General features: G+C 41.6%; 2 protein-coding genes across 3 annotated transcripts in view; one reads left to right on the top strand and one right to left on the bottom strand.

Moving 5' to 3' along the window:
* The window catches only part of TIMP4 (TIMP metallopeptidase inhibitor 4), a 52,103-nt gene extending 33,749 nt beyond the window's left edge, over nt 1-18,354 (top strand). The window contains exons 3-5 of the mRNA XM_039482103.1: nt 14,298-14,412; nt 15,888-16,012; nt 16,294-18,354. Coding sequence (XP_039338037.1) covers nt 14,298-14,412; nt 15,888-16,012; nt 16,294-16,491 — 438 coding nt within the window. The 3' untranslated portion in view covers nt 16,492-18,354. The remainder of the gene's footprint in view (nt 1-14,297; nt 14,413-15,887; nt 16,013-16,293) is intronic.
* SYN2 (synapsin II) overlaps nt 1-23,927 on the bottom strand; it is a 443,697-nt gene that overhangs the window by 158,969 nt on the left and 260,801 nt on the right. The gene's annotated exons all lie outside the window — the stretch shown is intronic.

Raw genomic sequence — 23,927 nt, 5'->3', positions numbered from 1 at the left:
TAGGTGGGAAAGGAAGGGACAGAGGGAAAAAAAGAAAAAAGGGGGGATTGTTAACAAGTTATAGATTGTTGTAATAAACCATAAATCCAGTGTCTCTGTTCAGTCTATGATTTTTAGTGTCTAGCAAAATTCTGAATTTAAGCTTCCAGGCTCATCTTACCCAGCAGAAGTTGGTCCTATAAAAGATATTACCTCACCCACCCTGTCTCTCTAATATCCTGGGACCAACACAGTACAACAATACTGCACACATTTTCCTATGGCACGTTGCCTTATAGGAGTTGTAGTTCTAACCCCCATTCTCTCCTAGGGAACAGGTTCCCCTGGAGAACTACATCTCCCCTAAGGCAATATTGTGATTTCTTCTGATTGAGCTGGTGCAGACTCTGCATGCATTATGGGAGATATAGACTGGCACACAAGAGAATATAGGGGCAGGAACTACAGCTCCGATAAGGCAATGCACTATGGGAACATGCAGTTTAACATTAAATGATTCAAAATGAAGCATTTCAACAAACCAGAAAGAAACATTTCAATATCAGGAATGCTGAAATGCTTTATTTTTATAAAAATGTTAAAACAAAATGTTTCACATCTATGAACTGATTTTTTTTTCAATTTCCATTCTGTGAAAAATTTCAAAGTTTCAAATTTTGTCCCTTTTCAGGACAAATGTTGAAATGTCAGATTTTCCTATGCACTGGAAATTCTAACTCAGCATTAGCTGGAAACAAGGAGGAGAAGCTAAAACAATGGAACCAGCCAATTCTCTGTGTCCCACTAGTAATACAGTCAAGATATGTTTTTCTCTATATTTCTGGGTTCACTTAAGAAGTTCCAGGTTTGGAGTACAAGCATCTATGGTAGACAAGTGTATCTCAAAATCCTCAACAGAGAATAAACACACTGTGGTTACTGAAGAAATCTTCTTGTTAATATTTTATATAGTAGCTTGTGTATTGATTTCTAAGGCCAAATTCTCTCTGAATACATTTTAAAACAACAACCATCACCATGTTTGCCATCTTCTCAAAAGGATATTAGCTGATTTTTAAATATTTCTTTATTCATATACATACGTTATAGATATTCCTATTACATCTAGCAGGACCTTGATTTTACAAGGCACATTCTCCTGCCAATACTTAAGCAAGTGAGTAGTCATACACACACAAGTAACCTCTTTGACTTGGGCCCAATTCTATTTTATACCTTTTGTCATTATTTCTCAATCTACAATCCAGTTCTTCTTGGTGGCACTCTGTGAAATTTCTTAAATTCATTCTTGCACTGTTGGGGCCTTTTCCAATTTCCCCAAAACGTTTAAAGTTAGAGGATACAATCAAAAGCACTGAAGTCAATAAGAGTTTTTCATTTAACTTCAGTGGGTTCTGAACTAGGCCCTGAGTGGGGAAACAGTCCGTTAGGAATAAGCAAACTATTGCTGTTTATTTTAATAAAATGTTTTAATGGTGCTACAAGCTGATGCAGCAGGGAAAGAGTTCACAATTTCTACCTTCTGGCTAGACTTGAACTAAGATCTGAATCTCAGGCCTCCACCCTGGAACATCTGTTGTTCAGCTGGGTTAGAGCCAAGCTGTTTATTACAATATTTATTAGTGAGGGTGAGTATAGTTTTTGTTTGAAGTGATGAAGTCCTATACTCCCAAGTGTAATAGCCAACATGAGATTTAGCAGAACTGCACATTTTATGGAACAGATATTAAATTCAATATGCTATTTTTAACAAATAGTTATAAAACCATCTTTGCACTTGCTTCCTCTCTAAGTCTGATAAGAAGTTACCTAATCTGTTGTGTTCAAAGTATTAGAGTGACAAGGTGGGTGAGGTAGTATCTTTTATTGGATCAACTTCTGTTGGTGAGAGAAACAAGCCTTTGAGTTTACACAGAGCTGTTCTTCAGGTCTGGGAAACGTACCCAGAGTGTCACAGCTAAATAAAGATGGAACAGATTGTTTAACTTAAGTAGTTAACAGAAATTTCAAGGGACCATTCAAGGTGAAGTGGCCCATTAACGCCTCTCCAGTGATATATGCCATCATTTGCCAGCAATGCCCCTCTGCCATGTACACTGGCCAAACCAGACAGTCTCTATGCAAAAGAATAAATGGACACAAATAACAGACTTAAAAGTGGCAATTCTTCAACAAAAAAACTTCAAAAACAGACTCCAACCTGAAACTGCAGAATTGGAATTAATTTGCAAACTGGACACCATCAAATTAGGCCTGAATAAAGACTGGGAGTGGATGGATCATTACAAAAAATAATTTTACCATACTAATTTCCCCCTACTGGTACTCACACCTTCTTGTCAACTGTTTGAAATGCGCCACCCTCATTACCACTACAAAAGTGATTTTTCCTCCCTTGGTATTCTACTGTTAATTCAATTGTCTTGTTAGACTGACCACCCCACTTGATAAGGCAACTCCCATATTTTCTTATACTACGTATATATATACCTGCTACTGTATTTTCCATGCCATGCATCTGATGAAGTGGGTTTTAGCCCACAAAAGCTTATGCCCAAATAAATATGTTAGTCTCTAAGGTGCCACAAGGACTCCTCATTGTTTTTGCTCATACAGACTAACAGGATTACCACTCTGAAACCTGTCTCCAGTCATAGGGTGGAAAGAAAAAAAGGAGGGGGGAAAGGGCAGCTGGGGGCGGGGAATACTGGGTTATAGATTGTTATAAGTCATTACAATGCAGGGGGGCAGATTCTGCCACCTTTACTCATGAGAAAATCAACAGGACTAGTTGTAGATTAATGTAGTACTTCATTTGCGTAAAGGTCTAGTAAAGACAAGACTCAGATCCAGTACTGGCTACATCAATAAGCACTACTTAACTGAACCAGAATTAGTCAGTCAGATCTATTTAAACTGTAATTCATGTGGAACAGTGGCCTCAGTTGTAAACCTCAGTCCCTTGAGTAACTGAGACCTAATTAGAAGAACTCGGTTATCAAAGCAGTAGTTTTTGATGACCTCACTTCCTGTCTTTTCCCAACATATGACATATTTAAAAGACAATCCAAGTGTTCAAACAAGTTACGTCAGAAAATTAAAATATTCTAATTTTTCCCAAAATTCTCCTTCTTCCACACTGACAATGCATCTCTCTGGGATCTCCTATACATTTGATGACTTGCAGCTATACTGCCTTGCACTATGATCTTATCAGTTTTCTCCATCTTTGTAAACCCAGAACTGGTTACTATTTGGATGGAAGATGCTACAGATGAAGTAGAGTTATAGATTCAATATGTGGCACTTTTTCCACCAGCTTTGTAGTGAATTAATGCCACAGCACAACATTAGAAGGCACTATGCTGTAGGAAGATCTTGGCCACTCAGGTAATTAAGGATCTTGTGACTATTTTGGACAGCGTTTTCCATAGTTGTTAGAACATCTCACATACTTAAAGTTCGACATGTGCATAAGTGTTTGCAGGATCAAGGCCTAATAAATGAGACTTCACTTTACAATACCAAACCTATGTTATACAGGAGGACAGACTAGATGATTTAATGGTCCCTTTCTTGCCTTAAAACCTATAAATCTATGAAATACTCCTCAGCCACAATCTTTAAATTTTCTGCTGAACATTTTTGTGCCGTTAGGCCAGGATACATCCCTTTTGACATTCCCAAACAATCTCTCCCCCCTTCAGGGTATATCTACACAGCATTTTGGAGAGTGCAGATGCAAGCTCTCTAAAAATAGCTGTATAGACAGCTCTTTGAAGTTGAAGCTAAGGCTGGGGCTCTGAAGCCTAGAGAGGTGGGGGTGAACTTCAGAGCCCAAGCTCCAGTCTGAGCCACAATTTCAAAGCACTGTCTATACAGCTATTATTAGAGTGCTACTGTGATACCTGCTAGTCCAACTCCTCCTCAGTTCCTTCTTACCGCCAGTGATGGTCATTGGAATAGTGATCGCTTGCCTTCATTGGGCTCTAAGCAAGCCTTTGAAGGACACCCAAGGACGACACTGCCATGACACCAGATCCTTCCCCTTGTTTTATGAATCGTTTATCCCACTTCTGCCATACCATAACATCGGAGCACTGGGTTCTTTGCACGGTAGAAATGGGATATTCTCCCCAATTCTGCTCCTCCCCACCCTCCCACGCCCCTTCCCCATCCCTCTTCAGGGACCCTTCTCACGAGCAACTCCTTAACCAGGAGGTGCAGGCCCACCTCGCTATAGAAGCGGCGGAGAAGGTTCCTCAGGAACTAAGGGGCAAAGGTTTCTACTCCCATTATTTCCTAATCCCCAAGGCAAAGGGTGTGTGGGGGGGTGTCTCAGACCTATTCTAGACCTGCAAGGACTCAACAAATTCATGGTGAAGTTGAAGTTCTGTATGGTCTCTCTGCGCACAATTATCCCTTCCCTGGATCTGGGAGACTGGTACACCACCTCGACATGAAAGACACGTACTTTCACATAGCCATTCAGCCTGCGCACAGATGATTCTTACGGGTTGTGGTCGACCACAAACATTAGCAGTTCATAGTCCTCCCATTCGGTCTATTGACGGCCCCCCAAGTGTTCACCAAATACATGTTGATTGTAGCAGCTTTCCTCTGGACAGGTGCAGGTATACCCAGACCTAGACGACTGGCTGCTCAGGGGGCGCACCAGGGAGCAGGTGGAATCTCAGGTCCATTTAGTCAGATCCACTTTTGAAAGACTGGGCCTCCTTCTCAATGTGAACAGGTCAACCTTATCACCAACCCAAAGAATAGAGTTCATCAGAGTGGTGCTGGACTTGGTATAGGCAAGGGCATTTTTACCGGAAACTCATTTCCAGGTCATGTCAAATATTATTCAAGGCGTCAGGAGGTACCCGACCACTACTGCAAGGGGAGGCCTGAGTCTCTTTGGCCACATGGTAGCCTGCACTTATGTGGTCTGGCATGCCAGACTGAGGTTCAGACCCCTGCAAGCATGGCTTGCATCTGCCTATTGCCTAGGGTGCGACAGCCTGAACTCAGTGGTGAAGGTCTCAGAACACATTCTTGAGTCCCTCAAATGGCGGCTCATACCTCGGACGGTTTGCGAAGGAATCACCTTCAACAGCCCCCAGTCCTCCTTGTCCCTAGTTACGGATGTGTCAGCTCTGGGTTGGGGTGTGCATTTGGGAGATCTCCAGACAGGGCCTATGGTTGCAGGAGCTGAGAGCGGTGTGTCTAGAATGCCAAGCTTTTTAGGCCCGGGTGCAAGGACTGTGCATGGCAGTGATGACAGACAACACCACTGCCATGCTTTACAACAATAAGCCGGGTGGAGCCCGTTCCTCCCTCCTATGTCAAGAAGCCCTCCAGCTATGTGAGTTCTGCATAGCCCACTCCATTCACCTGGAAGCATCCTATCTCCTCGGCAGCTCGTTCCACAACCACAAGTGGTCCATCCATCTGGATGTCATACACTCCACCTTCCAAAGGTGGGGGTTTCCCCAGGTCGATCTGTTCGCCACCTGGAGCAACAGGAAGTACCCAATGTTCTGCTCCTTCCAGAATCACAGCCCTGGTTTGACTACGGATGCATTTCTGCTACCCTCGGGAGGCCGACTGCTGTATGCCTTTCCCCTGATCCCTCTCATGCACAAGGTACTTCTCAAGGTCCGCAGGGACAGAGTAGAGGTAATCCTGGTGGCCCCAACATGGCCCCAGCAACACTGGTACACCACACTCCTGGAGCTGTCAGTGCATGCCCCGATCGCGCTACCACTCCACCCCGACCTGATCACTCAGGACCATGGTCGCCTTCATCCCCAGACCTCCAGTCCCTCCACCTCATGGCCTGGAAACTTCATGGTTAAACCCCATGGAACTTCTGTGCTTGGAACTGGTAACAGAGGTCCTACTTGGCAGCAGGAAACCATCCACCAGGGCCACTTATCTAGCTAAGTGGAAAAGGGTCACTGCTAGTGTGCCCAGTGACACACACCTCCACCCCAGGCGCCTATACCACTCATTCTAGAGTACATTCTGCACCTGAAACAACAAGGCCTGGCAGCGTCGTCCATCAAGGTACACCTCACTGCTATCTTGGCCTTCCACCTGGGAGCATCCGGATGCACCGTATTCGCCAACCCCATGGTAGGATGTTTCCTCAAGGGGCTGGAATGGCTACACCCCAAGATTAGACAGCCTGTTCCTGTGTGGGACCTTAATCTGGTCCTCTCCCGGCTAATGGGGCCCCCATTTGAACTGCTGACGACTTGCTCCCTCCTCTACCTGTCATGGAAGGTAGCCTTCCTGGTCGCCATTACATCAGCAAGGAGGGTTTCTGAGTTTAAGGCTCTCACCTCTGACCCACCTTCTCCTCCCTTGGTTTTCACATCTCAACTGCTAGAAGAGGGCCTCATCCTCCCTGATTGAACTAACTTCGTTATCTCTAGCCTGATTCTTGCTTGCATATATATATACCTGCCCCTGGAAATTTCCACTACATGCATCCGACGAAGTGCGTATTCACCCACGAAAGCTCATGCTCCAATACGTCTGTTAGTCTATAAGGTGCCACAGGACTCTTTGTTGCTTTTACAGATCCAGACTAACACGGCTACCCCTCTGATACTTGCCACCTTATACAGTTTTCCACAAGGATAAGGTGCAACTTAGGCCTTACCCGGCTTTTCTTCTGAAGGTGGTGTCATCTTTCCATACCAGCCAAAACATATTTCTTCTGTTTTTTATCCCAAGCCTCATGCCACTAGCCGTGAGAAGAGGATGCACTCTCTGGATGTTAGGCGGGCGCTGGCCTTCCACATAGAGTGCACTAAGCCGTTCAGGAAGTCGAACCGGTTATTTGTAGCAGTAGCAGACCAGATGAAAGGACTCCTGGTCTCATCTCAAAGAATATTTTCCTGGATCACCTCCTGTATCTATATGTTCCACATGCTGGCTAAGATACCAGCCCCAGCACGTACAGCACACTCCACAAGGGCACAGGCCTCATCAGCGGCATTCCTGGCCCAGGTCCTGACCTAAGAAATCTGCAGGGCAGCAACTTGGTCCTCGGTACATACCTTTACCTCTCATTACGCCATCATCCAGCACGCCAGAGATTATGCAGTTTTCAGCAGAACGGTGGTCCAATCAGCGATTCCATAACTCTGACCCCACCGCTTAGGTAAAGCTTGGGAGTCACCTAATTGGAATCAACATGAGCAAGCACTCGAAGAAGAAAAAATGGTTACTCACCTTCTTGTAACTGTTGTTCTTCGAGATGTGTTGCTCATATCCATTCCAATACCCATCCTCCTACCCCTCTGTCAGAGTAGCTGGCAAGAAGGAACCGAAGAGGGGCCAGGTTGGCAGGGGCATATATTCAGCACCATTAAGGCGCCACTCCAGGGGGTCCACAGCCGACCCAACGGGAGCTGCTAAGGGAAAACTTTCCGACGACTGTGCATGCAACACGCACACACATAATTGGAATGGATATGAGCAACACATCTCAAAGAACAAGTTACGAGAAGGTGAGTCATCATTTTTTGTTGTGTTAATTTTTATGTTAAAAGCATTGCTCCCTCCCATTGCAGAGAAGACTAAGTCTACAAGATTTAAAGAAACAAGTGTCAAAATGTTCACAATTTAGGGCGTTAAATATTAACACAATTAAAAATTTTTTGTTCCCAGCAGCAACACAGTTTTAATACTAGTCTCACAAGCAGTTTACATTACAAAGTACAAAGAAGTACTGACGCTTTGTACTCTTATTTTATATTTAGTGGTAGGTGTTTAAATTTAAGTAAGATAGTAATTTTTCCAGTTGCTATTCTTTTCTTTAACTGGGAAAAATATTTAGAGCATTGCACGAACACTAAAGCTTAACAAGTGATGTATTAGTAGATAATATTTGCTTTTATAATATAAATAATAACAGTCTTGATTTTGCCACCCATTCTTGCATAGCAAAGTACATAATGCTCAGGGTAAACCACATGCTCAGGGTTTAGCTGATCGCCATATTGGAGTCGGGAAGGAATTTTCCTCCAGGGCAGATTGGCAGAGGCCCTGGAGGTTTTTCGCCTTCCTCTACCGCCTGGGGCATGGGTCACTTGCTGGAGGATTCTCTGCACCTTGAAGTCTTTAAATCATGATTTGATGACTTCAGTGGCTCAGACGTAGGCTAGGGGTTTGTTGCGGGAGTGGGTGGGTGAGATTCTGTGGCCTGCGTTGTGCAGGAGGTCAGACTAGATGATCATATTGGTCCCTTCTGATCTTAAAGTCTATGACTCTATGACTCCACTACCTTTAAAGGGACTGCTTGTGTATCTGGACATTGCCAAGTATAAGAGTAGTAGAATGAGGCCCATATAAACAATACCATCCCACAAGAAACCACAGCACTTTACAAACCTAAACTGATATACAGAGAAAATTCATTTTTAGTACACATGAATGCAGTTCCATTTCAGGGCTGAATTTAGGGCACAAATGAAAAACTGGGAGATATACTGCTAGAGAAATGCAGCCACATTTAGTGAAAAATATAGCACGTGTTTAAACAAAGAACAGCAACCCTGCACAACGGTTCAGGAAAGGAAGAATAATGGCTCATACAATTGAAAATGCCTGGAGAATATAGCAGACAGATTGTAATTACCACAACAGAATTTAATCAGGTTAGCATGGAGGTTAGCACTCATACCCTTAAGAAAAGTACCATGAGATCTTTAAATGACTACAAGTGGCCAGGCCTTAGTTATATATTTCAGTGAGACAACATCTGCCGGAACACAGTGTTCTCTAATATCAGGCTGTTCCATGCCTACAGAGAGAAGAGTTCCACCCATTGAATCACCAGTACCACTGTCTGTAGTCCTTAGAACTTCCTTGGATGTCTCCTATCTAAAAAAGTGATCCAATTGAAACCAGAGATCTAAGTGGTTCACAGCATAGTGTGGCATGGCACCAGGCCATTTTCATATGTTTTAAAAATCCCCAGTGCGCCACTTATAGTGGAAGTTATTTATTGGGATAGATCTGAACCACTTCTTTAACATAATCCAAATCATTTAAAAAAAAATCATTGGCTAGACCTCCATATCAGTCTCTATGGCAATGTCTTCACTGCAGAGTTAAGTTAAATTATCTGTGCTTGAGTTAGATTAACTCAAATGAGAGCTGCCACACGATGAAATCACACTGGAGTTGCAAACATTATTGGATTAGCAGATTAGCTTGATTATGTTAGTGTGACGTTGCACTCTATATGATTTTATGAAAATATGCTAATAAGTGGTGAATATAATGTAACCGGAATATGCTTCATGCAAAAGGTCTCTTGAAAGGTTTCATTACAGAGTTTATAATCTACTGAGTGTGATCATCCTATTTGTATGTATGTATCATTCTTGTATCTGAAACTAGAAATATGAAATATAACTCTGAGGGTCTATTGTAATTATGCAAAGTATAGGCCATTAATGGTGGTTTGGAATCTTGATGGCTCCCATCACCCAGAACAATTGACTGTGGATGGCTCTGTTTGCTTGCAGGCCTTCCTGTAAATCAGGCTGGAAGGAATGAAGGCTTGGGGTCTCACAGGACATGTGACCATTTCACCTAGTACTGAAATCCATCTTGAACCTGGTGTTTTTCTATTTAGAAGGAGGGGTGGGAACCCAGAGAGGGACAAAGGATTCCCACCTTGTACAAAGCTATATAAAGGGGTGAAACAGAACAAAGGGGGCTGCAATCCTGAGAAATTCTCTAGCTACCACTTGAGCTGGAACAAGAGCTGTACCAAGGGAAAGGATTGTGCCCAGACTAGGAAGGTGTCCAGTCTGTGATAAAAGCTTATTGAAACATCTCTGAGGGTGAGATTTTATCTGGATTCAGCTTTCTTACTGTATTAGGTTTAGACTTGCATGTTTTATTTTATTTTGCTTGGTAATTCACTTTGTTCTGTCTGTTACTACTTGGAACCACTTAAATCCTACTTTTTGTATCTAATAAAATAACTTTTTACTTATTAATTAACCCAGAGTATGTATTAATACCAGGGGTGGGGGGACAAACAGTTATGCATCTCTCTCTCTTTATGAGTTTACCCTGTATAAGCTTTAGATAGGGTAAAACAGATTTATTTGGGGTTTGGACTCCACTGGGAGTTAGAGACAGGAACACTTAAGCTGCTTTCAGTTAAGCCTGCAGCTTGTGGGACATCATTCAGACTTGAGTCTGTGTTTGTAGCCAGCAAGTGTTTCTGGCACAACCAGGCAGGGTTCTGGAGTCCCAACAGGGGCGGCTCTACGAATTCCGCCGCCCCAAGCAGGGCGGCGCACTGCGCTGCTCGCGCTGCCGGGCGCCGGTCCCGCGCCTTCGCGGGACCTCCCGCAGACGTGCCGCTGGTCCCGCGCCTACCTGCAGGCATGCCTGCGGGAGGTCCACACGAGCCGCGGGACCAGCGCACCCGCCGCAGTTATGCCTGCGGGAGGTCCGGTTGTCCTGCGGCTCCGTTGGACCTCCCGCAGGCATAACTGCAGAAGGTCCACCGGACCCACCTGCCGCCCTCCCATTAAAATGCTGCCCCACGCGCGCGCTTGACTCTGGAGCCAGCCCTGAGTCCCAAGCTGGCAGGGAAGGCAGGGGCAGAAGTAGTCTTGGCACATCAGTTGGCAGCCTCAAGGGGGTTTCTGTGATCCAACCTGTCACTGTTAGTATCTGATGAGTTGTGGTAACTCAGGCTGTAGGCTATACCCCATCACGGACTCGTTATCATGAATTCAAAGCACCACCGCACTAGAGTTAGGGTATTTTTGCATGGACAGGACTCAAGCTAGCTCAGCACTGAAGGGAAGCACTATATCTTGTCATAAGGGTATGGCTATACAGCAAATAAAAAAAAAATATCCCATGGCAGTGAGTCTCAGAGCCTAGGGCCTGGTCTACACTACGACTTTAGGTCAAATTTAGCAGCATTACCTCGATTTTACCCTGGACCCGTCCACACAACGAAGCCCTTTTTTTCGACTTAAAGGGCTCTTTAAATCAATTTCTTTACTCCACCTCCGACGAGGGGATTAGTGCTGAAATCGGCCTTGCCGGTTCGAATTTTGGGATAGTGTGGACACAATTCAACGGTATTGGCCTCTAGGAGCTATTCCAGAGTGCTCCACTGTGATTGCACTGGCCAGGTAGACAGGAAAAGGCCCGCAAACTTTTGAATTTCATTTCCTGTTTGGCCAGCATGTTTGCAGAGCTCATGCAGAGCTCATCAGCATGATGTTCACATTGCCAGGGCACACTGCCCAGCCAGTACTTTGTGAGAAGTCTATGACCATGTCCCTCTCGTCACCATGCTGCCGTCGCCTCCTCGCTTGGTTTTGCGCGAAACAATTGTCTGCTGTTGCTCTGACGGAGGGAGGGGTGACTGACGACATGGCTTACAGGGAATTAAAATCAACAAAAGGGGTGGCTTTGCATCAAGGAGAAACACAAACAACTGTCATACAGAATGGCCCCCTCAAGGATTGAACTCAAAACCCTGGGTTTAGCAGGCTGATGATTTCACAAAACAAATTGGGTCAATTTCATGTTTTGATCCATCTATCTTTTACATCTTAGGCTGGCAGCGGATGGTGCAGTACAAGTGCTAGCCATCATCATCTCCTGGGTGCTCAGCAGAAGATAGGAATGACCTGGCTGAGTCACTCCCATGTCTGCCCAGGCGCCCCTGACCAACCTCACCGTGGTCGGCTAAAAGAGCACCCAGGAATACGACGACGCTGGCTACCAATTGTAATGCACCGTCTGCTGCCAAAAGGCAATGAGCTGCTGCTGTGTAGCAATGCAGTCCCATGTCTGCCAGCACCCAGGAGACATACGGTGACGGTCAGCTGTGTGGGCTCCATGCTTGCCGTGGTATGTTGGCAAGGTAACCCAGGAAAAAAAGCGCAAAATGATTGTCTGCCGTTGCTTTCACATAGGGGGGAGGGGGAGGGAGAGGGAGGCCTGACGACATGTACCCAGAACCACCTGCGACACTGTTTTTGCCCCATCAGGATCTCAACCCAGAATTCCAATGGGCAGTGGAGACTGCAGGAACTGTGGGATAGTTACCCACAGTGCAATGCTCCGGAAGTCGACACTAGCCTCGGTACTGTGGACACAGTCCACCAACTTAATGCACTTAGAGCATTTTGTGTGGGGACACACACAATCGACTGTTTAAAAACGATTTCTGAAAAACTGACTTCTATGAATTTGACCTACTTTCGTAGTGTAGACATACCCTAGGTCAACTGACTCAGGCTCATGCTGCAGAGTCAAAATTCAAGCTTGGACTGTAGTCATGGCTCTGAAATTCGGCAAGGTGGGAGGGTCTTGGAGCCCAGGCTCATCCAGAGCCAAAACGTCTATAGTGATATTTTTAGCCCTTCAAGTGACCCGGGCTCTGCGACTCATTGCCTCAGGGATCTTTTTGTTTTTGCTGTGTAGATGTACCCTAAGAGAATACACCCCAAGCAATACAATGGTTGTATTACTTTTAGAATCAGTGGCCTAATTTTCAGAGGTGCTGAGCCCTTACAGCTGCCATTGACTTCAACATGAGCTGTAAGGACTCAAAATTCTGAAATTCAGGCTCAATGTTATCATTAGAAGCAGTGTCTCTGCAACACGCACACGGTTCTGCTGCTTCTTATGGCCACTTTATAGAGAGGATCGTGTGTATCAGCACAAGATTTGCAGGCTTAGCTAATTTGAATTAATTTTGTTTAACATAAATATAAACAAACACCAAAGTTGTGATTTAATAATTTTGGACATCCTTATTTTGTTTGCATAGGTGGCTCTTTGCATTAGGGATAGAACACTTTTTTTATCCTGGGTGTTTATTTCTTGTACAAAGTATTTCAGATTGTTTTACATCAGAGATCCAATGGCAACAATCAATTCTTGACTTTTTTCTCATTCTTTAATCAAGAGGCTTTAGAAACCAACACATTTACAATATATTTGCAAGTCCCATGCAGTATTTAAATCCCCTGAGAAGAATTTGAGTATGACTAATTTTTTTTCCAGTAATGCCAATTGTATTTGGAAGCTGTGAACCTTGCAACTGTCAACACACAGTATGATGTAAACAAAAGGGGCCTTCTTTGTGATGGAGTTTAAGTTATATCATATTGTAGGTGATGACAGGCATTTTGAAATTGATTAGCACCTCTACTGATTGGGTACAATTAGACTTGTTTTGCAAGTGTTATGTTAAAAATGTATTTCAGAGCTGAGTATGGAAGTGCTATTTGGATAGCATGCTGCATATTTATTGCACGGGCTTTTTACTAAAACTTCCAGTTTCAGTTGAGTGCTGCAGCCTGTAAACTCTAAGGGCCTGTTCCCATACTCCTTATGAAGGCAAAACTCCAATTATTCTTAGACCAAAATCACAGCAGGCCAAGTTCTGGCCCTGAATATGTCCAGGCAGCATCCACTGAGTTGTGCAAAAGTATACTTTATTCCGCACAGGTTCTTTCACTGCACCACCAGTGGATCTATCTTGTGTGAAAATCTATCTAGAGGAGCATGCTCACTAATGTTTTACTGGAAGGGTATCAACAGTCTCCTCTGCAGTTTTTAACAGCTTGCACTAAGGACAGAAATTAGAATCTGGGATTCTCAAGCTAATTGCATGATGTTCCTTACAGGACACCCCATTATTGTAACAAAGAAAACATTTGTCCAAATGAATACAATGAGATCAACTTGCATCTCTGGAGAGTCAAAACTGTAATGTGCTTTTTTAAATGGCTTGGTATCTGCAGTGTGGCTGAATTCTTCCATTGCTCCTTAAATGTAAGATGCCAATAAAGAGTCTTTTACATTTTCAAAATTGGAATGGTTTGAGGGTCTATGAAACCCCTCCTGAAGAGTGCACCTTTTAAAATATGTAATTCTATAAAATGCAGACATAATTCCCTTGCCTTTTACCTCAACAATGGAATAAATTTCGTTTTAAATTACAGATTGGGCCAAACCTCTGATCTGAAAACCTTTAATGGTAGGGAAGGTTTTGAAGTTCTGATATAGATTCAGACTTCACAGCTTGAGCTCATCCCTATTTCATAGAGAAACATCAAGCCATTATTTCCGTCACTGCCCATGGGAGCTGTTGAGGTTCAAAATTTTGTTCAAATATTGTTCATCTACCCTAAAGTTTTGGCTTACTCAAGTCATATTTTTGTTTCCAAATAAATTTCTTGGTGCAATAACGCATTTTTATTTTTTTGGAAAAATTTCAGATGTTTAAGGGGTTTGAAAAACTGAACGATGTTCAGTATGTCTATACTCCTTTTGATTCATCTCTCTGTGGAGTGAAACTAGAAGCTAACAACAAGAAGCAGTATCTCCTCACAGGTAAAAGGCAAACAAATCTTAACATATAAAATCCTTATAACCCCCACACTGTTTAATGATTTATCTAGTTGACTTTGTACCAAATATAGAATTAATACTGTAATTAGTAATTTATGGACAACAAAGTGATACTAACATAAAAATCTACAGAGTAACATACCGATACTACTACTTTGGTTTTATATATTTAGAGCTCTGCAGATCTGATATTCACTTTGTATTTGTATAACCTATATCTGTAGATGTGAATATCCATGGACCATTTTTGCGTATTGTGGATTGGATGCGGATACAAATTTTGTATCCGTGCAAGGCTCTCTCTATATATAGTACCTTTCATCTTTCAGCAGTAGATTCAGAGGTGAAAGTAAGCTGGTACGCTCCGGTACAGCGTACCGGCAAGGCCCGCTTCCCCAGGTGGCAATTTAAAGGGCCTGGGGCTCCCAGCAGTGGCTGGAGCCCCAGGCCCTTTAAATTGCTGCCAGAGCCCCACTACTGGAGCCCTGGGGTAGCAGCAGCGGGGGCTCCGGAGATTATTTAAAGGGCCGGGGCTCCCGCTGCCTCTACTGCCCTGGGCCCTTTAACTAGCCACCGGAGAGCTGCCACCACTACCCCAGGCGGCGGGGGCTATTTAAAGGGCCGGTGCGGTAGAGGCAGGGGAACCCTGGGCCCTTTAAATAGCTGCTGGAGCCCTGCTGCCGGAGCCCTGGGGTAGCAGCGGGCAGTAGTGGTGGATGATCCCTTGGCCCTTTAAACTGCTGCCGGAGCCCCCGGCTGCCACTGCTACCCCAGCGGGGGAGGGCACTTACTGGTACAGGGCGGGCCGGGGCTGGCTCGGACCCCCACATCCCTGCCCCTTCCGCCCAAGGATCTGACCTTTCCTGGGGCCAGAGCCGGCCCCAACCCAGCCCCGTACCAGTAAGTCCCTATTTCTACTTTCACCCCTGAGTAGATCTCGTAGTGCTTTAACAAAGGAGGTCAGTATCATTATGTAAATAGCAATTTCTGTTACAAAGCCTGGCCTTTCTCTAGCAGGACTCAGTCCATTATTTTGTCCTATTACTAAATTAAACCCTAATCCTGCAAACAATTCCACACGTGAGTGGTCCCACTGGGTTAACTGGATTACTCACATGACAAATGTGTTTGCAGGATAGGATCCTTAATTACTGCCAGATGTTTGTAAAATGATTTTGAATTCTAGTTTCACATAGTACTGTTTTCATGTCCCTTGTTGGCAGACCATCAGCATCTTTTGAGAAATTATATTAACATTTTTCAATCTGCATGTAACAGCACAATAGTTAAGCTGAGCTGTTGTACTTGCAATTTAAACAACAGTTACTGAAAACACGTGAAATCCGACTTATTTGGAGCTACTAGTTTCAAACTTTAGAGTTTTCTCACCATGTAGACTAGGGTTTACAGTACACGCTGCTTCACATACTTTGTTTTTGTTATTTCCCCCCATATAGGCCAAATATTAAATGATGGTAAAGTTCTCATCCATTTATGCAATTACATTGAACCATGGGATGATCTATCCTTGTCTCAAAAGAAGAGTCTTAACCAGAGGTACCAAATGGGCTGTGGCTGCAAAGTAAGTATAGAAATCAGCAATAACAGTGACTGTGTAATATGTTCAAGGCTCAATTCTTAGAGGAAATAGAATTTTTCTCTTGGTTGGAACTGCAAAACCAGTGTCTTATGTACAATACATTTGATAAATTATTTCATTTCCCCATAACTATGTATTTCAAGATCAGTACAGACGTTGTGAGTAAACTTTCATACACTGAAAAAGTGTGAAGCAAATGAGAAATGTCATTCTAATGGAAATTTTGATGAGTACACTGAACTAACTTCACATTTCACATTTAGATTACTACCTGCTACATGGTGCCCTGCTCAATCACTACACCAAATGAGTGTCTCTGGACAGACTGGCTGATAGAAAGGAAGCTGTATGGGCACCAGGCCAAGCATTATGCCTGTATCAAGCGAAGCGATGGCACTTGCAGCTGGTACCGAGGTGGCCCCCCGCCAGAGAAAGTGTTTACTGACATCAGTGAACCTTAACATGATCACTTCCTAAAAAGCCTGGGAGGCTAATTCCATCAAACCTTGCACGCTCACAGCTTTGAACCGCCAACATCTTATGTATCTGTTGCTTAGAAACAAAAACAAATTGTGCTGTACAAGTAAAGTACAGAGTTTGTGGAATTGGCACCCAGGCATGAAGAAGAACAAATCTCTTGGAGGTAGCTTATAAAGTTCTGCTTTGTATACAGGGGCTTTAGTTGAGAATGGTCCTCTGTGTTCTCAGAGGCACAACAACTTTCCTTTCTACCAGTATGAATGTAGAAGAACAAAAGAATGATCAGATTTTTGCCCCCTACTCCAGTTACCTAGCAGATTAAGAAAACCCTGTGTTTCAGTCCAAAACAGTCTTTCCGATATGTGAAGAATGTTTTATACAACTATTTTTTTTTCTGTATGGAAGCCTTCTGATAAAAAAATAATTATTGTACAGTGTATATGTAAAGTATTATAACAATGTGCTGTAAAAAAGATTCAAAGATTCATGTTTTCTTCATATTTGTTTAAACAAGTTAAAACATTTTTGTGATTAAAAACTTCTATGTTCTTTTCTTTTTTGTATGTTACTTAAATGTCCTATTTCTTACACGTGTATTGTAACATTTTTTAGTAATTAGGTTAAATATATATCTTTGATAATCACAAACGCCTATCCAATTCATTGATCCAATGGATTGGCACATACTGTAAAGAGAAAAGTTCTAATGGTTAGGTATTACACCAACAGAAAAATTATGACAATATGCATCCGTAGACTAGTTAGATTTACAGGAAAAGTAAAAGCATTGTCAGTGTAGTAATGGCACCCAGTAAAGCCTCTGTACAAATGTGACCATATTACTATCATATTTCACTACTGTTATAAGCCCCATTTCTAGCCTGAGATTGACTTTAAGAAATCCCTCAAAATTTATTTGACGATTTTTAATTCTTCAGATTTCAATACAAAATTTACCATTTTTGGGGTAGTCATTTGCACTTTGTGACAATGAATTTCACAGCTTGCAAAAAGTACCAGAAAGGTGTTATCTTTTTGGAGGTTGGGGGGAAAAAAGGCAAGATTTTAACATTTGAAAACCCAATACTGAGCATGCGTACTCTAAGGGTATGTCTACACTACAAGAGTAGTTCGATTCAACTTAATTCGAGTTTGTTTCTAAGTTTAAAGAGGCAAATTAATAAGGGATGGTAAACTTCAAAAGTTTGGCACCAAAGCTGAGAATAATTATCCACATCTATCTGAACCTCTGGGTTTGAGAAACTGAGTAGGAATCTTCATGAGATAGACTCTGTTCTGACATTTCCAATATCTCCTGAATGTTGCCAGGTTAGAACCACCTCAAAAATATTCTGCTCCTCATTGTGTTTTTGAATTTCGCCACGTAGATTCCAGATGTGGCTAGTATTAATGCAAAGGGAGCTGCCATATGAAAACTGAGAACAATAGTTAGATTTAATTACTTTGAACCTCAAAAATAGTTCAGGTTTGAATAGAGCCATCTATTTGATATGAATGGATTCAGTAGCTTTGGAACTTACTGAATGATACATCATGATACAGTAATGGAGTAAATGGTCTTTGGAATTGTTATAGTTTATGGGGTTAAGAATCCTACTTTCTGAATAGTGTCTATACTTATTTCAGAGTGGTAGGCGTGTTAGTCTGTATCAGCAAAAACAACGGGGAGTCCTTGTGGCACCTTAGAGACTAGCTAATTTATTTGGAAATAAGCTTATGCCCAAATAAATTTGCTAGTCTCTATGGCAGGGGTCCCCAACGCGGTGCCCACAGGCGCCATGGTGCCCGCCGGGGTGTCTAAGTGCACCCGCATACTGGCCAGTGGACGAGCATCCGCCAAAATGCCGCCGACAAACTGTGTCATCCAGAGGCGTCACCGCCAAAATGCCGACTGGCGGCATTTCGGCGGCGACGCCTCTGGATGCTGCTGCTTGTTGGCAGCATTTTGGTGGTGATGCCTATTGACGCTTGTCGGCGGAATTTCGGCAGATGCTTGTCCGCTGCCACGGTCCTCCATGGCTCGTCATCTGGCATCTGCCAGATGAAAAAGGTTGGGGACCATTGCTCTAAGGTGCCACAAGGACGCCTCATTGTTTTTATCTATACTTAGTTTGCCATGCAGCTCTAAGACTGCAATCGTACAAAAACTTATGCAGATGCTTAAGTTTATGCTCACCAGTAGTTCCATTCAACTCAATGGAAGGTGCACAAATGTCTATTACATTGGGCAAACAATGCATACTTGTATAACTATGTGTTGTCATGACACTCTTTAGTTTATTGTCTCTGTTGATGCCCCTATGGCATCAATATATTTTTACAATTGAGTAAATCAATGTTTACACAATAGACAATAACAAGTTTGAAGATGCTTCTGTAATAGCATAACAAATAATATATTTAAATATTTTCTGGCTAAGGATTTACATATTTATGCAACACATCAAGTTGGGGGGTATCTGTCTTGTTGGTTCTCATATATTGGTACTTGCATGAAAATCATAATCATCTCTTTTTGGGATGACTGTGAAAAAAATGAAACCATAAAATAACTAAAACAATCCAACCCCAACAAACAAAAATACCTAGGTTAGAAACCTCTAACATCTTATTTAGTCACATAAAAGGAAGACTATTTAGCACTAAGGCTGAAAAACTTAATTTAGCACCACACACGGCACCTGAGATTTACATTAAAAAAAATGAATAATCCTACATGCCAGTACCATTGACACTGCACTTTCTTAGGAGCAAAAGGTGGGATAAGATCAGAGCTTCTGCCTTGCATTTGAATTTGCTTATACTTGTTGCTTTACAATAAAATAGAAAGTAGTATTGTGTAGTTATTGCAGTACAGAGAACATTTTGTCCTTAATCTATATAAAATGTATTAAATATTAATGGGCTGTAATAATTCAAGAAAAGAATTAGTAGTCAATAGAACACAACACAGTAGTCAATAAAGCCTCTGGGGACAGAAAGCTTTACTTCTTGGAAGAGTAGGTCACCAATACTACTTAATAATCAATATTTCACCCTGTATTTTATTTTAGACCAACTATGCTGTTTTAATTTAAGGTAATGTATTAAAATACCATTAATTTCTTCTGATAAACATAAAACCCTGCCAGTATTCTGCTCTAAAAATGCAGTTTGCAAAAACTAATTTTATCCATAGATTTTTGTATTATGATTATTTATACAAATTATATGCTGTGAAAGCTACGCGTTTTCCAAAAACAAAAATGAACTGCAGATAAAATTTTTGGTAGTGTGATTTACTGCTAGTGCAGTGCATATATTTGAATATACTCTATAGGTATATGTAGTTAACTAGAACCCATTGCCTTCTGTCATACCAAAACAATTCCTAGATGAAGCTGCAATAGCTTTATGATCATACACATTTTCTATCAAACACCTGGCTAATTTAGTCTATAGTACATGTACAGTGGGGTATTTGTTTTCAAATTCATTTTATTGTAATGGTGTATTTTGAACAGCACTATGTAGTAAATGGATATTTTCTGCTTTGTAACTTGTTTATTGTACTTCTGTTTATATTTTAAAATTATAAAGTAAGCAGGCCTTAAACTCAATGAACATAACACACATTGCCTTCTTTCATCCTAAACTGTAAGTTTTTTCTTCAATATTTATATATGATTTATATTTCAAGCAAAACTCTTAAGTATGAATTTTACTATATGAAATATCAGTTTTCTACATTCAGTCTATCAAACATTTTACAATTGATTTGCCATAAACTATCCAATATAAGGTGTTTCAAAACTAGTGTCTGTTGAGTCTGATTTCTGTTTGAACTTAAATCTGACTAGATTTTCCATTGTGGAGAACAGAGAATCTGTCTTTCTAATAACACGGGAAGTTGAGCTTTAAAAGGATACTTCCAAATGAGTACTTATTTTACAATATTGACAAGGACGGTAGGGGGAAAAAATCATCTACAGTAAAGCTTTCAACGTGTATTTTCATATTAAGATTTTCACTGTATTAGCATTCATGTATTACAGCAACAATCTATTTTTAAAAGAGAATGTCCGCTTTCCAGTTCCTATAACTTCAGTATGTGAGTGTTTGTATTACATTGAAGGTCAAGTATGAAATACAGCTTACTATATCATTTGGTCTTGATTTGAATGTAACTTATCTGACTCATATTCACAGTTGGAAAAACCTAAGAGAACGGAGGCTGTGCAAGTGAAAAAAATGAAAAAAAATCAAAGGTTATTACTGAAATCATTTAGTTATGAATAACTAAATACTGTCTTCCTGTTCTTAAAATCATTCTGATTAAATGTTATCAATGTGTCCTACAAATAAGCCTGAACAGGACACTTTTTTCATGGGAGAATGTAAGGAGGCAGAAATGTAGTGAAAAAAGAAAACTAATTCCTGAAAGGAAAGCTGCAAACACGTGACCCAAGCTATGATGAGTTCAGAAAGCACCATTTTGTAAGGTTTCAATCACTTTTTTTTAGTGAAATGTCCCTGTTCCAAAAAGCTTTCCATTAAAGCAGCTCCCAAGCTTGCATCAGAGAATGCTATCTTTGTTTACTTACCTTTTATTGCCTTTGGAAAAACAGTACAAGAGAGCCAGGCACAAATGATCACTAGAGTATGAAAGAAGCAAAAGAAATAGAAGCATAACAGTACATCAAGCCTGCTGAGTTCAAAATCTCCTACTCTCAGAGCTTTGGAATACCCTCTTATCCCAAGATACACAGTTTTAAATTGGAGAAAACAAGTTCTAGTTTACGCCTGGGGGAGAAACGGGACCAGGATGTACAGAAAAAGAAGAAAAATACCTTCTTTAAAAATCAGAAATTATCTGTATAGGTAAAAGCAATCTCAAACCAAGCTGGATATTAATAACATATAAATAAACATTCATTACCCCGATACGGCTTCACCTCATCTACTGAGAAAACATCCCCCACTGGATCATCTTACATCTCTCCACAGAAATTCCAATAAAAGCTATCTAGTATATTTTTTCTGAGCCACAGAGTTTCCAAAACTTCTTTCAGAGGGAAAAACAAACAAACAAATCTACATCTAACTTTCCGAAGTCACTGTAGCACATTTGAAATATACATGACAATCCAATACAGAGACAAAGAAGAGTTGTCTTCAAAATAATATTCATAATACAGGAAATTGTCAACACTCCACAAACTCAGTCAAGCCTTTTGCAATCAGAAGTTCAACAAAAGGCAAAATAATACCTCCTTGCTCAATCACTAACTATTACTGTGTAGGATCCAAATAGGTAAGAGGACAAGAAACAACTCTCAAATGCATCTTGCAATATGTTAACAATCCCATCATCTGTCAAACAATATTTTATGCACTCACAAATAAACACACATTCATAGCTTTCCAAATTTTCATTTCAACTTCAGGAGCTGAATTCAATCTATGCTTTAAGATAGCAGCCAGCAGTGGAGCTTGGGGAGATGGTGGTCTTTCTGCAGGGCATTATATGCGAGGTACAAGCAGAGTAACTGGAACCTCAACAAATCCTTGTGACTGAGCAATGGGATATTTTATTCTCTATTTTTGTAATTTCGAATTAGCTGATGTACAAGCAAAAATAGGCTTTTTATAGGCTAGCAAAATAATTAAAAGAGCACAAATGAGTCTCATGAAGGTCAATACTGACCATCTTTATTCTTGGCCACCTTCAGTATGCTAACACAATGTACAGTATCTAGCATGTGAAAAGGTATACTATGATCTGAAAAGGTGTGATTCTTAGTCTCTGTCTATAATGAATTCATCACCAAAACAAAGGACACTTGTTCATTTCTCATCTTTCACTTTTCAAAAATTGGAGAAATTACAAAAGTTTTGGACCTTGCTACCAAATGTATCTACGCTTGTGTCAGGGAAAGTCCTCCCTCTTCTCCAAAGATCCTTGGGGGTTTGGACTGCATGAGATTCACTGCTCTTGATCAGTAACTTTCTTCCTGGAGAGCTCCTGTTCACCTTTCACATCAAATATGTGGCTATTATTGAAGCTCCTCTCACTTGAAGTTGCACATGGGATAGGAGAAATGATGGGAGTGCTAACCTAATAATCCATAACAGCCAGGATTCTGCACCAGGCAGCCATAAAAAGGAACAAGGATTTTGCCTCCCTCACAAAAGCTGAGAAGACAGAGTAGAATAATCGGAAGAGAAGGAGATGGGGGACTGTGGATGAAATTGTAGCCAACTGAGGTCAGAGGGAGTTTTGCCATTGATTTTAATAGGGTCAGGCAGGATTTTATCCAGAGTAATGTAGTGTCAAATGGAGCTACACAGCAATCATGGTTCAATGATCTATCACTGACTGCTGATTGCTAATGTTCAAATCATGGCATTGCAGCAGTACATGGTACGTTTGAGTCACGATGATGCAACATTACACAGATATTGAAAGGTAAAGTTGGGGCTTTGTGCTGAGACTGCTTTGTGCCTCATTGCTATTTCGATCCAGGGCAAATGGCTCTCCAGCTCTGCAGGGCTGAATGCCTCTCCTCTAGACAAATATAGCTATAGAAGAATCTACATTTAGAAACAATAATAAAAGAAAAATTAAAAGAAGGCTGTAAGATAAGACACTAAGCCCGTACCAGTCACGCAGATCCTGTAGGGTCTAAATGTGGGTGGAGGACCATCTCTTGCAGGTTTGCTAGCAGGTTGAATATTCTACATAAACCTGAATCTCCAGAAAACAATCACCTTTATTTACTCTCAGCACTTCGGTCCTCCCTCTGTGTTTACCTTTTGATATCTTCAGAAAGGACCAAGGTTTTCCCACAGCCCACCCACAGAACTCCAGGGAACAGGTGTCACCTTTGAACCTCCACCGGTCTTTGGAGGACGTCAGATGGATAGTCCTGACTCCTTCAGTGTCTTATTAAATGAGTTGCAGTGTAAAGCCTCCACCTCACCCGCTCCATATTGTAGCTGAGGCCTGGCCAATTAACACATGGAGGGAGGTCTGATTTTGTGGAACAGAGAATTAGGGAGGGAATAAATCATCAGGTTGAAAACAGAATGTCTGTGCTAAATAAGACAAGTAAACAGGTCAGCAGGCTAAGAAGACAGACTGTCTGAGCCAACTAAGACAAGAAGGAGAATATGCAGGGAACTATTTACTGTGAACTAGATAACAAGGGACAAAAGAAATTAGGAATGTAGAGATGAAATAAAGAAGTCCTCGAAGCAAAGACAGTGTGGGGGCAGTGGATTTTGCACAGGGATTGGTTCCTGAAAAGTATCCAGGCCAATCCAAAAATGTGTGATGCAATGTATAGTAAATGCAATGAGACATGTAATGTACATAAAGGGAGAAGTTTTGTGTGTAACTTTGAATCTGTGGTGT

This window comes from Mauremys reevesii, linkage group 7, assembly GCF_016161935.1.
Source record: "Mauremys reevesii isolate NIE-2019 linkage group 7, ASM1616193v1, whole genome shotgun sequence".
Taxonomy (NCBI): Eukaryota; Metazoa; Chordata; order Testudines; family Geoemydidae; genus Mauremys; species Mauremys reevesii.
This window is presented reverse-complemented; position numbering and strand designations above follow the sequence as displayed.